Genomic DNA, 17184 nt, shown 5'->3' with positions numbered 1-17184 from the left:
CGCCTCTGGTTTGAATGAGCGCTGAGCTCGCCTCTGGTTTGAATGAGCGCTGAGCTCGCCTCTGGTTTGAATGAGCGCTGAGCTCGCCTCTGGTTTGAATGAGCGCTGAGCTCGCCTCTGGTTTGAATGAGCGCTGAGCTCGCCTCTGGTTTGAATGAGCGCTGAGCTCGCGTCTGGTTTGAATGAGCGCTGAGCTCGCGTCTGGTTTTATTGGGAATGAGCGCTGAGCTCGCCTCTGGTTTGAATGAGCGCTGAGCTCGCCTCTGGTTTGAATGAGCGCTGAGCTCGCCTCTGGTTTTACTGGGAATGAGCGCTGAGCTCGCCTCTGGTTTGAATGAGCGCTGAGCTCGCCTCTGGTTTGAATGAGCGCTGAGCTCGCCTCTGGTTTGAATGAGCGCTGAGCTCGCCTCTGGTTTGAATGAGCGCTGAGCTCGCCTCTGGTTTGAATGAGCGCTGAGCTCGCCTCTGGTTTGAATGAGCGCTGAGCTCGCCTCTGGTTTGAATGAGCGCTGAGCTCGCCTCTGGTTTGAATGAGCGCTGAGCTCGCCTCTGGTTTGAATGAGCGCTGAGCTCGCCTCTGGTTTGAATGAGCGCTGAGCTCGCCTCTGGTTTGAATGAGCGCTGAGCTCGCCTCTGGTTTGAATGAGCGCTGAGCTCGCCTCTGGTTTGAATGAGCGCTGAGCTCGCCTCTGGTTTGAATGAGCGCTGAGCTCCCCTCTGGTTTGAATGAGCGCTGAGCTCCCCTCTGGTTTGAATGAGCGCTGAGCTCGCGTCTGGTTTGAATGAGCGCTGAGCTCGCGTCTGGTTTGAATGAGCGCTGAGCTCGCGTCTGGTTTGAATGAGCGCTGAGCTCGCCTCTGGTTTGAATGAGCGCTGAGCTCGCCTCTGGTTTGAATGAGCGCTGAGCTCGCCTCTGGTTTGAATGAGCGCTGAGCTCGCCTCTGGTTTGAATGAGCGCTGAGCTCGCCTCTGGTTTGAATGAGCGCTGAGCCCGCGTCTGGTTTGAATGAGCGCTGAGCTCGCGTCTGGTTTTATTGGGAATGAGCGCTGAGCTCGCCTCTGGTTTGAATGAGCGCTGAGCTCGCCTCTGGTTTGAATGAGCGCTGAGCTCGCCTCTGGTTTGAATGAGCGCTGAGCTCGCCTCTGGTTTGAATGAGCGCTGAGCTCGCCTCTGGTTTGAATGAGCGCTGAGCTCGCCTCTGGTTTGAATGAGCGCTGAGCTCGCCTCTGGTTTGAATGAGCGCTGAGCTCGCCTCTGGTTTGAATGAGCGCTGAGCTCGCCTCTGGTTTGAATGAGCGCTGAGCTCGCCTCTGGTTTGAATGAGCGCTGAGCTCGCCTCTGGTTTGAATGAGCGCTGAGCTCGCCTCTGGTTTGAATGAGCGCTGAGCTCGCCTCTGGTTTGAATGAGCGCTGAGCTCGCCTCTGGTTTGAATGAGCGCTGAGCTCGCCTCTGGTTTGAATGAGCGCTGAGCTCGCCTCTGGTTTGAATGAGCGCTGAGCTCGCCTCTGGTTTGAATGAGCGCTGAGCTCGCCTCTGGTTTGAATGAGCGCTGAGCTCGCCTCTGGTTTGAATGAGCGCTGAGCTCGCCTCTGGTTTGAATGAGCGCTGAGCTCGCCTCTGGTTTGAATGAGCGCTGAGCTCGCCTCTGGTTTGAATGAGCGCTGAGCTCGCCTCTGGTTTGAATGAGCGCTGAGCTCGCCTCTGGTTTGAATGAGCGCTGAGCTCGCCTCTGGTTTGAATGAGCGCTGAGCTCCCCTCTGGTTTGAATGAGCGCTGAGCTCCCCTCTGGTTTGAATGAGCGCTGAGCTCCCCTCTGGTTTGAATGAGCGCTGAGCTCCCCTCTGGTTTGAATGAGCGCTGAGCTCGCGTCTGGTTTGAATGAGCGCTGAGCTCGCCTCTGGTTTGAATGAGCGCTGAGCTCGCCTCTGGTTTGAATGAGCGCTGAGCTCGCCTCTGGTTTGAATGAGCGCTGAGCTCGCCTCTGGTTTGAATGAGCGCTGAGCTCGCCTCTGGTTTGAATGAGCGCTGAGCTCGCCTCTGGTTTGAATGAGCGCTGAGCCCGCGTCTGGTTTGAATGAGCGCTGAGCTCGCGTCTGGTTTTATTGGGAATGAGCGCTGAGCTCATTTCTGGTTTTACTGTCAGATTACATTGGAAAATGACAGCATATTATTAAGCAGTGGTGATGCTCTGTTTAGATTCTGTTGTGCAAACCATGTGCATGTTTTTGGTTGAGATGGCATGTTTTTTTGTTTTCATTACTGTAAAGTAAAACATTATTTAAACCTGTTGGTTTTCTTACCAGCTGATGCCTGCTTTGGATATTTGTCCAGAAACTCTTCTAGAAGCTCAGACTGGCTGGGAGGAGGTAACTGTGAAGGCAGGCCCAGCAAATCCCTCCTGAGAGTCAACATCAGGCTCTGCTGGCTGAACAAGGGCTCCATGAGGCCAAGGTCAAGGGTCGACACAGTCTTCTCATTCACACTGAGGATCTCATCCCCGGCTCTCAATCCTGAGAGTAAAAGAACAAAGGACAAAACACAAACATAGCATGTTCAATTAACAGAAATTCATTGTCTGAGCAGTTAGGATAAACAAAATTAAATTAAAAGAATACTGCGTACAGACTTGTTTTCTTCCCACAAAAAGAAGCGAACAGTTTATTTCTGTATTTCTGTGCTTTAAAAAAATCTATATATCTGTGCTCCCTATAAACAGTCTCCACTAGTGGTGTACAATAGACTTAATGTTAGCAGTAGATACAGCAATGCACGCAAGCACAATAATAACCAATGTGCATGCCTGCAATACGAAATCTCAAGTCCTTAGGCTGAGGTTGTTATAGCTGCATTCCTGCACCCTTCATGGGAACTAAACTGAGCACAAATATGTTATTAACTAACTACAGTAAGAATTCAGTAAACTGATACAGGCTTTTGGTAAGTCAGGGTGGTGGCTGAGCGTTGTTACCACATGCATCAGATTGCTGTCATAGTTACTGATCTTTCAATGGCATGTATACTCTGTATAATATAGCTAAATAAATAACAAGATCAAAATGAATAAATTAGCAATACCAAAAAAAGCAGATTAAAACTATAAATATATGCTAAACACAAAGCACTAGAACCCTAGCACTAGAACCTGGCTGTACGGATTACTTAGCATAATCAGCAGGAAGCCTTGTGTGAGTTGTGTCAAAGAAAGGCAGTGGCAGCATGCATGCATGGACAGCCAGTTTCATCCAGGAGGAAGGGCAGAGCATGAGATAATGGATCTCTATCCAGCAGGAAGTACATAACAAAACTGGAGAAGTAAAAAAAAAAAAAAAAAAAAAAGAAACACCAACTATGAAAGCTTTGTAAATACCTTCACAGTAAGCCACTCCATCTGGAAGCACTTCACTCACAAATATGCGGCTGTTTCGCTGCCCATCAACGTGACCTGTTACTGCAAAGCCTGCAATTAATGAAAGAGGCTTGTGAGTCATCACTGAAGCTGGGAACCCACCTGGGAGAGACGAGACCACAGAAGCAGACATTTCACCCACAGCAGCTCCTGCCTGACAGTGTGTTCAAATGGCTTTACCCAAATAAGAGTACTGAGGTGGCTTCCTGACCCACACCTCTCCCTCTCAGGCAGTGCAGGGGTCAACACATTGAGATACAACATCACAGTGAAGCTGAAAACTGCTCCGACTCATCCCAGTTCAGGTTTTTAATTTTCTGTAACTTTTTACAGAACTTTTTCTCTGTAACTTACCAAAATCAACTGTAGTCCCGGTCCTTAACAGGTGCAAATGAAAAACATTCAAGGGAAAGACTTCTAATTCATCATAAATCTGTAAAATGAAAAAAACAATACAAAATGAATCTATATTTTAAAAAACAATCTTTTCATACATCAATCAATCTATTTCATATATAGCACCTTTCATACATGTGCGGACCATTTGATGAGTGTCCCCTCATACCCTGCCAAATAACAGACTGCAGAGCACCAACCAATCCCTTTTCATAATCAAATAACAGACTGCAGAGCACCAACCTATCCCATTTCATAATCAAATAACAGACTGCAGAGAACCAACCAATCCCATTTCATAATCAAATAACAGACTGCAGAGCGCCAACCAATCCCATTTCATAATCATGCTTTTCTCACCAGTCCTTGCAAGTACTCGTTGGAGGCTGGCGTGCTGAGCTCCACATTGCCTCCCACTGTTCTTCGAAGACGCAGACAGTACTGGGCTGGGTCCAGCAGCTTCGTCTAAAAACACAATATTGCACTTGGTCAGGTTCCTGTCTCCCACAAACGACAGTGCAACTACCATACATACTTTACAGTGCAACTATACTCTACAGTGTAACTTCCGTACATACTCTACAGTGCAACTACCATACATACTCCACAATGCAACTATACTCTACAGTGCAACTACCATTCATACTCTACACTGCAACTCTACAGTGCAACTATTATTATTATTATTATTATTATTATTATTATTATTTGTTTATTTAGCAGACGCCTTTATCCAAGGCGACTTACAGAGACTAGGGTGTGTGAACTATGCATCAACTGCAGAGTCACTTACAATTACGTCTCACCCGAAAGACGGAGCACAAGGAGGTTAAGTGACTTGCTCAGGGTCACACAATGTGTCAGTGGCTGAGGTGGGATTTGAACCGGGGACCTCCTGGTTACAAGCCCTTTTCTTTAACCACTGGACCACACAGCCACTACCATACATACTCTACAGTGCAACTATACAGTGCAACTACCATACATACTCTACAGTGCAACTATACAGTGCAACTACCATACATACTCTACAGTGCAACTATACAATGCAACTACCATACATACTCTACACTGCAACTATACAGTGCAGCTACCATACATACTCTACAGTGCAACTATACAGTGCAACTACCATACATACTCTACACTGCAACTATACAGTGCAACTACCATACATACTCTACAGTGCAACTACCATACATACTCTACACTGCAACTATACAGTGCAACTACTATACATACTCTACAGTGCAACTATACAGTGCAACTACCATACATACTCTACACTGCAACTACCATACATACTCTAGTGCAACTACCATATATACTCTAGTGCAACTACCATACATACTCTACAGTGCAACTATACTCTACACTGCAACTACCATACATATTCTACAGTGCAACTATACTCTACACTGCAACTACCATACATATTCTACAGTGCAACTATACTCTACACTGCAACTACCATACATACTCTACAGTGCAACTATACTCTACAGTGCAACTACCATACATACTATACAGTACAGCTATACTCTACAGTGCAACTACCATATATACTCTAGTGCAACTACCATACATACTCTACACTGCAACTACCATACATATTCTACAGTGCAACTATACTCTACACTGCAACTACCATACATACTCTACAGTGCAACTATACTCTACACTGCAACTACCATACATACTCTACAGTGCAACTATACTCTACACTGCAACTACCATACATACTCTACAGTGCAACTATACTCTACACTGCAACTACCATACATACTCTAGTGCAACTACCATATATACTCTAGTGCAACTACCATACATACTCTACACTGCAACTACCATACATATTCTACAGTGCAACTATACTCTACACTGCAACTACCATACATATTCTACAGTGCAACTATACTCTACACTGCAACTACCATACATACTCTACAGTGCAACTATACTCTACAGTGCAACTACCATACATACTATACAGTACAGCTATACTCTACAGTGCAACTACCATACATACTCTAGTGCAACTACCATATATACTCTAGTGCAACTACCATACATACTCTACACTGCAACTACCATACATATTCTACAGTGCAACTATACTCTACACTGCAACTACCATACATACTCTACAGTGCAACTATACTCTACACTGCAACTACCATACATACTCTACAGTGCAACTATACTCTACACTGCAACTACCATACATACTCTACAGTGCAACTATACTCTACACTGCAACTACCATACATACTCTAGTGCAACTACCATATATACTCTAGTGCAACTACCATACATACTCTACACTGCAACTACCATACATATTCTACAGTGCAACTATACTCTACACTGCAACTACCATACATACTCTACAGTGCAACTATACTCTACACTGCAACTACCATACATACTCTACAGTGCAACTATACTCTACAGTGCAACTACCATACATACTATACAGTACAGCTATACTCTACAGTGCAACTACCATACATACTCTAGTGCAACTACCATATATACTCTAGTGCAACTACCATACATACTCTACACTGCAACTACCATACATATTCTACAGTGCAACTATACTCTACACTGCAACTACCATACATATTCTACAGTGCAACTCTACTCTACAGTGCAACTACCATACATACTCTACAGTGCAACTATACTCTACACTGCAACTACCATACATACTCTACAGTGCAACTATACTCTACACTGCAACTACCATACATACTCTAGTGCAACTACCATATATACTCTAGTGCAACTACCATACATACTCTACACTGCAACTACCATACATATTCTACAGTGCAACTATACTCTACACTGCAACTACCATACATACTCTACAGTGCAACTATACTCTACACTGCAACTACCATACATACTCTACAGTGCAACTATACTCTACAGTGCAACTACCATACATACTATACAGTACAGCTATACTCTACACTGCAACTACCATACATACTCTAGTGCAACTACCATATATACTCTAGTGCAACTACCATACATACTCTACACTGCAACTACCATACATATTCTACAGTGCAACTATACTCTACACTGCAACTACCATACATATTCTACAGTGCAACTATACTCTACACTGCAACTACCATACATACTCTACAGTGCAACTATACTCTACAGTGCAACTACCATACATACTATACAGTACAGCTATACTCTACAGTGCAACTACCATACATACTCTAGTGCAACTACCATATATACTCTAGTGCAACTACCATACATACTCTACACTGCAACTACCATACATATTCTACAGTGCAACTATACTCTACACTGCAACTACCATACATACTCTACAGTGCAACTATACTCTACACTGCAACTACCATACATACTCTACAGTGCAACTATACTCTACAGTGCAACTACCATACATACTATACAGTACAGCTATACTCTACAGTGCAACTACCATACATACTCTAGTGCAACTACCATATATACTCTAGTGCAACTACCATACATACTCTACACTGCAACTACCATACATATTCTACAGTGCAACTATACTCTACACTGCAACTACCATACATACTCTACAGTGCAACTATACTCTACACTGCAACTACCATACATACTCTACAGTGCAACTATACTCTACACTGCAACTACCATACATACTCTACAGTGCAACTATACTCTACACTGCAACTACCATACATACTCTAGTGCAACTACCATATATACTCTAGTGCAACTACCATACATACTCTACACTGCAACTACCATACATATTCTACAGTGCAACTATACTCTACACTGCAACTACCATACATACTCTACAGTGCAACTATACTCTACAGTGCAACTACCATACATACTATACAGTGCAACTATACTCTACACTGCAACTACCATACATACTCTACAGTGCAACTATACTCTACACTGCAACTACCATACATACTCTAGTGCAACTACCATATATACTCTAGTGCAACTACCATACATACTCTACACTGCAACTACCATACATATTCTACAGTGCAACTATACTCTACACTGCAACTACCATACATACTCTACAGTGCAACTATACTCTACACTGCAACTACCATACATACTCTACAGTGCAACTATACTCTACAGTGCAACTACCATACATACTATACAGTACAGCTATACTCTACAGTGCAACTACCATACATACTCTAGTGCAACTACCATATATACTCTAGTGCAACTACCATACATACTCTACACTGCAACTACCATACATATTCTACAGTGCAACTATACTCTACACTGCAACTACCATACATATTCTACAGTGCAACTCTACTCTACAGTGCAACTACCGCATATACGCTACAGCACCTACAGCTGGTCCTGCATGTAGGAGAAGGTTCTGCTGCTGTGGAAAAACCTGAGCTAACTGAACTAAAAGGCACAATAGGTGCTGTGTGTATCTATGAGAATACTGCATTGTTTTTTTTAAAGAACGTGCAGTACAATATTCAGGAGTTATTCAATATTTCCAAAGGCATCTAAATGGAAAGCGTACTTTACAATTGTGTTTTAGTAACCCTTAATAACAAGAAGACAGAACTACAGTATATCTTCTGTGTTTGAATGTAGTTCCTCATATGCTTTCTACCAACTCAGTTTATATTCCTTATTGCATGATGCATTGAGCTGAGAGAACAAGACGACACTTTGTGGCTTGGAACTTGGTTTCAGGAGACTTGGTTTCAGGCCACTGCATGGCACGCCAGGGGAGACTGGGTTTATTACAGCAAAGCTGACTCAAACCAGGTCTCCTGGGACCAGGCTTCAAGCTAGAGAGTGGCTTCGTGTTCCCTCTGTTTTAGATTGTTTGCGCTTAGTTCTCTGCGAAAGCATGCTTTTTAAAAATGAACAGTTTTACCATAAAAGATAATGCTGATAATTACTGAAACTCACCAGCAGAAAGAAAACAGAAGAAGAAGAAGCAAAGAACCAGGTAAGATGGAAAGGAAACGAATCAGCTTAAAAGATCACTAAAGATTGAAAGGAAACGAATCAGCTGAAAAGATCACTAAAGATGGAAAGATGAAACAGAAAGACAGGAGAGAAAAAAAACAAAAAGAAAAAACTAAAATTAAAAGTGATATTCTTATATAGCCATTGGTGTCCTAAATTGATAAAACGAGAAAAAACTAATAAAATCAACACTAAAAAAAAGAAAAGAGTATATTTATAAAATGGTAGCATTCACTCACAGAGCAGAAGAAAGGGCACAATGATTCTCTGATGTGGTTAATTTCAGCAAAACCAATATAATAAATAAAAATATACGGTAGTAAATATCAGTATAGTAAATATCAACATAGTAAATATCAACATAGTAAATGCACTCTTTCAGTTAAAAGCCTTCAATTGTGGTCCTTTCGGTTTTTTGCAATCAGTAAATTACACTGGGCACTCCTTTAATCTCCAGTATCAACTAACTAACCCCAAAAACATTCTCTCCCCTAATCTTCACTGTTTACAGGGTCAAATCAGTCTGAAAAAGCGCCCTTCAAAACAGCAACATAATACTGTGTCTGTTTTAGTAAAGGTTGTCAAAATCGACACTGCCCCCAGCTTACAAAAGAAAAAACAAAACATATTCTAATAAAAGATCACGTTTTCTAAATTAATTTCAATAAATAAACTCATATTTAACAGCTAAAAAAATATATATATATCTTGTATACACATACATATATATATATATTTTTTTTTTAACCTATCGGTACTTGCCTTTTACTTATACAGATTAGCTTCAGTTTAATTCTAATAGGGTGTGCAGATTTTCCTAAAATCATGAGTTTCAAAGAACATTCTCATTTACCACAGTATGTACGTACAAATTGAAATTAATAAAACTACAGCAGCGAAGAGTAAAGACTGTTCCAAACCCTCCACACCCACCTTGCACACCAAGTTCAGCACATCTTCAACCCTAAGATCCTGATGAACGGTCACAGTTACTCCCTGGGTGTCAGGTAAATACACACAGGCCGAAGTGTCAAAACAGCTTTCCCAATGACTGCCTCCAGGTGGTGCTGCTGAGTAGATGTTAGCTGTGCCATCAATTCTCTGTTATTAGGAAGAGCAAGATGACAAAGAAGACAGCAGTCAAAACAGTCCTTTTTAAAACAAAAAAGGGTTGAGGTAAAGCACACAAACAATTCACTTAGATCACACAAGGGACTGTTCAAACAGGTTCTTCTTAAAATACATTTGAGAGTCAGTATCACGAGGAGGAAACTGACAATTCGGATGAGCAGATTCAACCTGTCAGGACATTTTAAACCTGTTTCGTGCCCCTTGTTGCAGAAATAAGAAAGTTAGCATGCTTTTGTATTTGTGGGACAAAGTGGCAATTTTTAAGGCAACTCTTTTTGATGACATTATCTGAGCTACCTGGAGAAAATTGCTTAAGAATAACCCTTACGATGAGCTGCTTGTGAAAGCACCTGAATGTTGTCTAGCGTTACAGACCTTACGATGAGGTGGGAGGAGGGGGAGGGGGGGTCAATAACATCTCTCTGGTCTTGGAGTGGGGAGATAGAAGGGTCAGGGTTAGGGTTAACAGTACAAGAGAGGGGGAGTTAGGGATTTGGAGTGGGGAGATAGAAGGGTTAGTGTTGGGGTTAACAGTACAAGGGAGGGGGAGTTAGGGATTTGGAGTGGGGAGATAGAAGGGTTAGTGTTAGGGTTAACAGTACAAGGGAGGGGGAGTTAGGGATTTGGAGTGGGGAGATAGAAGGGTTAGTGTTAGGGTTAACAGTACAAGGGAGGGGGGATTTAGGGATTTGGAGTGGGGAGGGGGGGAGGGGTTTGAGGGAGACCCCCCAACCCAGCTTTTAAAGAGCAGCTCAGTAACAATAGCAGCCTGTACTGCAACAATCTGGACTCTGAACAATGAGGAATGAATGAATGACTGACCAGATGGTCTGTGTGCAACTCAACAAGTGTGACTCGTGCCCTCTGACCGGATCAAAGAAACAAGGGGCTTTGTATTAACAATGCTGACGCAAGATGAGCACCCGATGGGGGTCATTGTACTAGAATAAGAAAAAGAAAAGAGACAGAAAGCACGACAAGCCATCACACCCAGAGTCCGGCTGTGGTGTGACTACAGAAACCTAAAACCTGCCAACATAAAGACTAGCTAGCTAGGTGCAATTATGGAAAGCACACAAAGAAAGCCTGTTTGTAAGAGACTGTGTTCAATAACAGTTATGTTTCCAAAGATCCTGTTTGTCTGAGGTATACAGGACACTTATTTTGCTTTCCACAACATTGTGTAACCCTTGTTCCCAGTCAGCTGTATGATGTGGAAAGTTCTGCTCCTGCCTATTACAAGGCTGCATCTCTCTCATATACTGGAGTACATTCATTCATTGCCACAAGTTGTAACAGCCCTTCCAATTTTCCAGCAGAATTTGCCAAGAGTGTTAGCCTGTCATCATGTGCTATGCCATGATGCATGGGGCTGCTTAAAACCAATACATTACTTCATATATTCCTTACTGCACATCAAACGATGACTTTGAGGTGGTAACCTCCAGCCAATATCTAACGGTCACTTATTTTCAGAAGAGGCTCATAATGGCTGCATTATTATTTTAAAATATGCAATAACCTCGGTTGATAACCTGCAGCTATGGCCAAATGTTCATCAGGAGAGATGAACACACACCTCAATAAAATGCAAAGAATAAACTTGTATTATGTTCAGTACTAACTAGGATAAGCTTGTATTATGTTCAGTACTAACAAGGATTATGTTCACTTACTGTAGACAATGGGTTCACTTTTTAGACTACATCAAAACAGCTCGGCACAAAACCCTTTTCTGAACATGTGCCCTCGGACAGCGACTAAGGATTTGTGAACCCATACAACTAAATCCTTGCTGAATAAAGGCTTGCGTCCGTGCCTAGCACTGGCAGCTTCTGAAAGTGTCTCTGCACGAGGCTGGGCTGCTGTTATTGCAGCGCTGTGTTCACAAACATCCCGCCCCTTATCACAGCTGCTCGGAGGCGAATCCCAGCTAATACAGGCCTGTCTGCATGCAGCGGTCTCTGAAAACCTGGTCCTAAAAACACACTCCCCAGAGCGAGGAGACTCTCCCCTGCAGTTCAGGGTGTTCGTTAATCTGGTGAGGGACTGTGCAGCTGCTTTTCTGAACCTTTCCAGATCTGACTTCAAGTGTACATGTTCCTATGGTTCTTCCACAGAATCCACTGCCGATACGTGCATCCTATTATACCCTTTAAGCAAATCAATAACCTCATTCTTTTAGTCTTACTGTTACAGTGCGTCACTGTGATGAAAGCTTTTACTTGGGTTTTATTTATAAAGAATTAGTAATGCAATGTACTCCAAAAATCTTTATGAATACACAGCTTTGTGTCTCATAGCTCAGTATGGTAACTTTAGTAGCCTTGAAACACGAGGCTCAACTTCCAATGTGAACACTGCTGTAACACATCCTGTCTATTGAAACAGTCGATTGTGCCGATAGCCTCAGCAGTAATGGGAGTTGTCTTACTTGTCATACAGTGAATTGTATAGTAATCAAAAGGAGAGAAGTTATACTGTACAGTGCTTCAAAAGGCCAATACTTGTTCTGATTACAGTGACAGGAGAAGTTTGGGTCGCCAAGCATGGCTGGCCTCAGTCAAAAATGTTCAGACATGCAGTGTAATGGATGTCTGGCTCTGCCACATTATTATGCAGTAATAGTATGGAAACAGGTTTTCAGCAGCTAATTTGCTATTAAACATTTTTAGCCCATACATTTAAAACTTAAAAAAAAAGTTTGTATGGAATCTTGAGCTCAAAGTGAGCTCATTCCATCAAACTAATCTGCGTTTTAAGACATACCTCCTTACATTTTGAGATCTGGCTAAAACTAGTGTTTTGAAAATGTTCTGTTGTAGTGCCACACTACAAAAATCACCTGCAACTGTGAAGCTAGAAATCCTTGCTTTGATGTCTCACTAATCTTCTAAAGACTCTGCAATAGTTGTAAGACTTGCAGAAGCTTAAACTGGCACAGTACCCAGAATGCACTGTGCTTTTTCAGACCCCTCTCCTGCAGCCACACAATGCAATTAGAGACTGGAAACCAGTCAGAGTAAAGCCTGCTTTGCTTGTAAAACCAGTACAGATTTTAGAAAAAGACAACAAATAAAATCTCACCTCACAACTGCTTGGGTTCAAAGGAATGTGGGTTATTTGGCCATTGCTTTCAAAAATCTGGAAGAAAATAAATAAAATAAATAAATAAACATGTCTGTGTGACACTCACAGAATCATTAGCAGCTTTTTCAATCTTCTGGAACATTAAATCACTTTATTTGGCAACAAAAAGCATGCATTTCTATAGAAAAACACAGCATATTTAATAATGAATGAAGTGGCACTGTTCATTTTAACTATCTGTTGGTTGCTGTGAGGCGATTTCCATTAAGTGTTATTTACAACATTTAGTACAGAATAATTCATGCAAAGTATTTGAGTGTAACCATTGCTCTGTGAGTATACACAGCAATACAAGTATGTTTCTAGTAAATCCGAATTGCTTAGATCCCAATTCATCCCAAAGTGTTTCTAAAATGAGGAAACAAACAGATGTGTGTTACAGGTGCTTGAAATGGAAGCGCTATTGAATGATGTCTGTGTTTACTGGGTTCCCCCTCATTGCGTTCACATAAACCCAGGCTGTCATCTGATCTGAGAACAGGTATTCAATTGGTTTAACATCAATTTAAATATCAAATAACTACATAATTAATTGTTAATAGCTGTATTGAGACTACGTCAAGATGTGGTAATACAGGTTACACCACAAATGTATTTCTTAATCCAGGGATGGAAATAAGACTCCCATTGCATATCAGTTTGATATATTCCTAGTTTTACCATAAGTTTAATATCTGAGCTTATTTCCTCTACATTGTGGCTACTTAAGCTTATAGTAAAACCTGGAATGGGTGAAACTCTATATGCAATAGGAGTCCTATTTCCACCCGTGTAAATCATTGGTTAATCATTTAAAAACTGATTTCCCAAACCTCAGCTTTGAAGATTCAATGGTTGTGTACAAAGGGGCTACCACAGTTAAAGGGTATGCACATTGGTACAAACTGTAGTGTAGAAATGGTATCGCAGTGCAGTTTACCTGGGACACAGAAGCTCTCTTTTCTTTTCCTCGTTTGGCCAGACTGTCCAGCCCTTTGAGGGAGGAGAAGAGCCCCTTCTTACCCCTCATTGTGTGAGACAGGGAGCGCTTCCTCAGGGTAGATTCATCTCTGGAGCAGATCTACATGGGAAGCACACAAGCTAGCTGTATACACTTACTCCTACATGGTTACATAACGTTGTACATGTGTGACAACAACCCCACATGTAACCTGGTGCATAAAGGGTTTGAGGCCGATACGAAGGTAGTGTTCTTATAAATAGGGGGTTTATATCAATTACGTGTTCTGTTATTTGAACCAAACTACGCACAAAATACAAAAATGTCAACTCTATCATTAAACATGTGTAGGGCTTGATGTTTCTAGGTTTTATTTTTGATACATGAGGTCCCTTTAAACTTATTTTGAGCTGATTCTGTTTCCTAATTAACCTCAGAAAAAGCTGTTCATTACAAAACAATGCATTTGTTTTTACCTTCCTATCTTGGCTGAGCCTGATTCTGTTTCACTTTATTTTTATTTCAAACAGATGTGACAAATTACATTAATTGCTTATCGCTGATCCTAATTGCATTTTGCTCTTGCAGTCGCCAGTTCATCGTTGTGCTTTTGTTATTTTCACTCGTTTAACAGCGTTGTCCTGACGGATTTTCTTTTCAGCATAAAATATGCAGTACAAAGTGAACAGTGATAGCAAGTCCAGCATTTAAAATCACCTTGATTTGTAGCAAAGAAAAAAAAGATCTTAAACCCAGTCTTTAAAAATGAGTAGTTTATTAGGATGCAGAGACAGCTTAGCAACTACTAATTAACATTTAAAGGGAGGTATAGATTTGGAAAATAAAAACCAGAAAGTTCAAGCCCTAAACATATGAAATCTGAATATACTGTATGCATGAATGTATTTATGGAAACAGCTGTGTTTGTATTTTAGTATCATTTTAATGTAAATGTTCTTTTTTTTACTGATTGTTTTGAAGCCTATTATTACAATTCACATTCTCTGACTGAATTGATTAAAACCCCTACTTATAACTTGACGCACCACCACTTGCACTTTTATACTAAATTGCTGAAACTGTGTACATCTCTACTGATATGCCAGCTGCCTTTCTGCATGGCAAGTCTTTCTGTGAGTCTTACCAAAGCATGGAAGGAGGACACTGAAAAGATGCCCAGCCTGCTGAGAGCCAGTTTGGAAGGGCGGCTGGCCGCTGCGAGGAGGCTCTCGGGGTTGGGTAGCTCTCCTCCTTGCAGACTGGCCAAGTAGCAGCGCATCCGGAACAAATCCACGTTGAACTTCTCCAGGTTCTGCTCCCACTGCTGGATCTGTTTGAGGAAAGGTGCAAACAAGAACCATCTCAAAATGTCTGCATGGGTCAAGAGTGAATTCTGAAAGCTGAAACTGCTTTCACATGTGGAAGGAGGAGAAGGCTGGAGCAGCCTCCCGAGCAGACAAGGCACACTCAATCCCTTCTTGACTAGTCTAATTCACTGCAGTAAATGTCACACAACAAAGGTAATGTGGAACACAGCACTGTGTGTATTAAACACCAACGTATATCAACACATTTGTTTGGGTATGCATTTTATAGTTACTCCACCATTACAAGAAGTCCAGTTCAAACTGTTTAATTTGGTTGTGAAATATTTTGGCAAATTCTATTCCACTCCTGTCATATATTCTGTTTATCCCATATGGTTGAATTTCATTTGGTTTGTAAAGTGGTCCTGCATTGTCAAGGTTTGTACAAAGAACGCCATTTACTAAAGGTAGATGGGGAAATTATTCAGAGACACACTGAACATACCATGCAGTACTGTAGTTCACCTTATGCCATTTGTTGTTAAATGCATTACAGCATGCAAAAAGGCTAACACCTGAAGTCACAGGTTTTAAGATGGTCATTCACAGCATTTAGAAACTGTCCTTAGTATCTAATGAAATGTTCAACAAACACTGTGCGTTTCCCACTTTATAATGCAACTGACCACACTTACAGTAACATGGAACTTTGGGGTTCAAAAGGCTCAGTGCAATTATAATGTAACCACATTGTATTTTGCCACACAAGATGCAGGTACATCAACTTTAAGAACACTGGCAATCACAGCGTCAGACTAATAGCATTTTAAGCAAGAGTTCCAGGGAACTCCACAGGGTTCTGAAAGCAGCCACAGAGAAGTCTGGAATCAATTTGTGTCTCTGGAAGAGTACAAGCTGTTCTGTTCCCCGCAGCTCCATTAGCTCTCTTCAAGGATGAGTAATGCATGTTTGAGAATGCTACAAGAACACTTAAACACACGCTAGATCACATTTCTCTGATGAGAAGGCATTTAGTTGAAATGTTTTTTCTTCTTGACTTTATACGTTTCCTTCTACAGAGTTCTGTGTTTAGCCCTCCGTACAGTGTGCAATACAAAAGCATATATGAAGAATTAAATATTGCATTTTGCTCAATTTGTACATTTCTTACTAGCAGATTATCCCTGTAAAAATGATACACTTTACAAATACAGATGTACCGTGTGCACATTTCTTAGTGTTTCCTTCCAAGACATTTGCAGAGCTGAACCAAACAGGACAGGAATAGTCAATGCTTTTCAGCCTCACTCAGCTGCTGCATATTGCACCCATCTGCACAATGCAACTGGATCACGTGTCGGTACTAACATCAGAAAAACCAACATGCAATGCAACTGGATCACGTATCAGTACTAACATCAGAAAAACCAACGTGCAATGCAACTGGATCACGTGTCGGTACTATTATTATTACATTTCTTAGCAGACGCCCTTATCCAGGGCGACTTACAATTGTTACAAGATATCACATTATTTTTATATACAATTACCCATTTATCCACTGGGTTTTTACTGGAGCAATCTAGGTAAAGTACCTTGCTCAAGGGTACAACAGCAGTGCCCCCCCCCCCCTGGGATTGAACCCACGACACTCCAGGCAGGAGGCCAGAGCCCTAACCACTACTCCACACTGCTACTAACATCAGAAAAACCAACGTGCAATGCAACTGGATCACGTATCAGTACTAACATCAGAAAAACCAACGTGCAATGCAACTGGATCACGTATCAGTACTAACATCAGAAAAACCAACGTGCAATGCA

At 41.7% G+C, this 17184-nt stretch overlaps 1 protein-coding gene across 3 annotated transcripts in view; it reads right to left on the bottom strand.

The window, feature by feature from the left end:
• LOC117411621 (rho guanine nucleotide exchange factor TIAM2-like) overlaps window positions 1–17184 on the bottom strand; it is a 116494-nt gene that overhangs the window by 41426 nt on the left and 57884 nt on the right. For all 3 annotated transcript variants that reach the window (XM_059025903.1, XM_059025904.1, XM_059025905.1), the window contains 8 exons: window positions 15198–15383; window positions 14033–14173; window positions 13051–13107; window positions 9766–9933; window positions 4165–4269; window positions 3763–3841; window positions 3370–3459; window positions 2303–2512 (listed from right to left, as the gene is read on the bottom strand). In XM_059025903.1, the coding sequence (XP_058881886.1) occupies window positions 2303–2512; window positions 3370–3459; window positions 3763–3841; window positions 4165–4269; window positions 9766–9933; window positions 13051–13107; window positions 14033–14173; window positions 15198–15383 (1036 nt within the window). The remainder of the gene's footprint in view (window positions 1–2302; window positions 2513–3369; window positions 3460–3762; window positions 3842–4164; window positions 4270–9765; window positions 9934–13050; window positions 13108–14032; window positions 14174–15197; window positions 15384–17184) is intronic.

This window comes from Acipenser ruthenus, chromosome 6, assembly GCF_902713425.1.
Source record: "Acipenser ruthenus chromosome 6, fAciRut3.2 maternal haplotype, whole genome shotgun sequence".
NCBI lineage: Eukaryota > Metazoa > Chordata > Actinopteri > Acipenseriformes > Acipenseridae > Acipenser > Acipenser ruthenus.
This window is presented reverse-complemented; position numbering and strand designations above follow the sequence as displayed.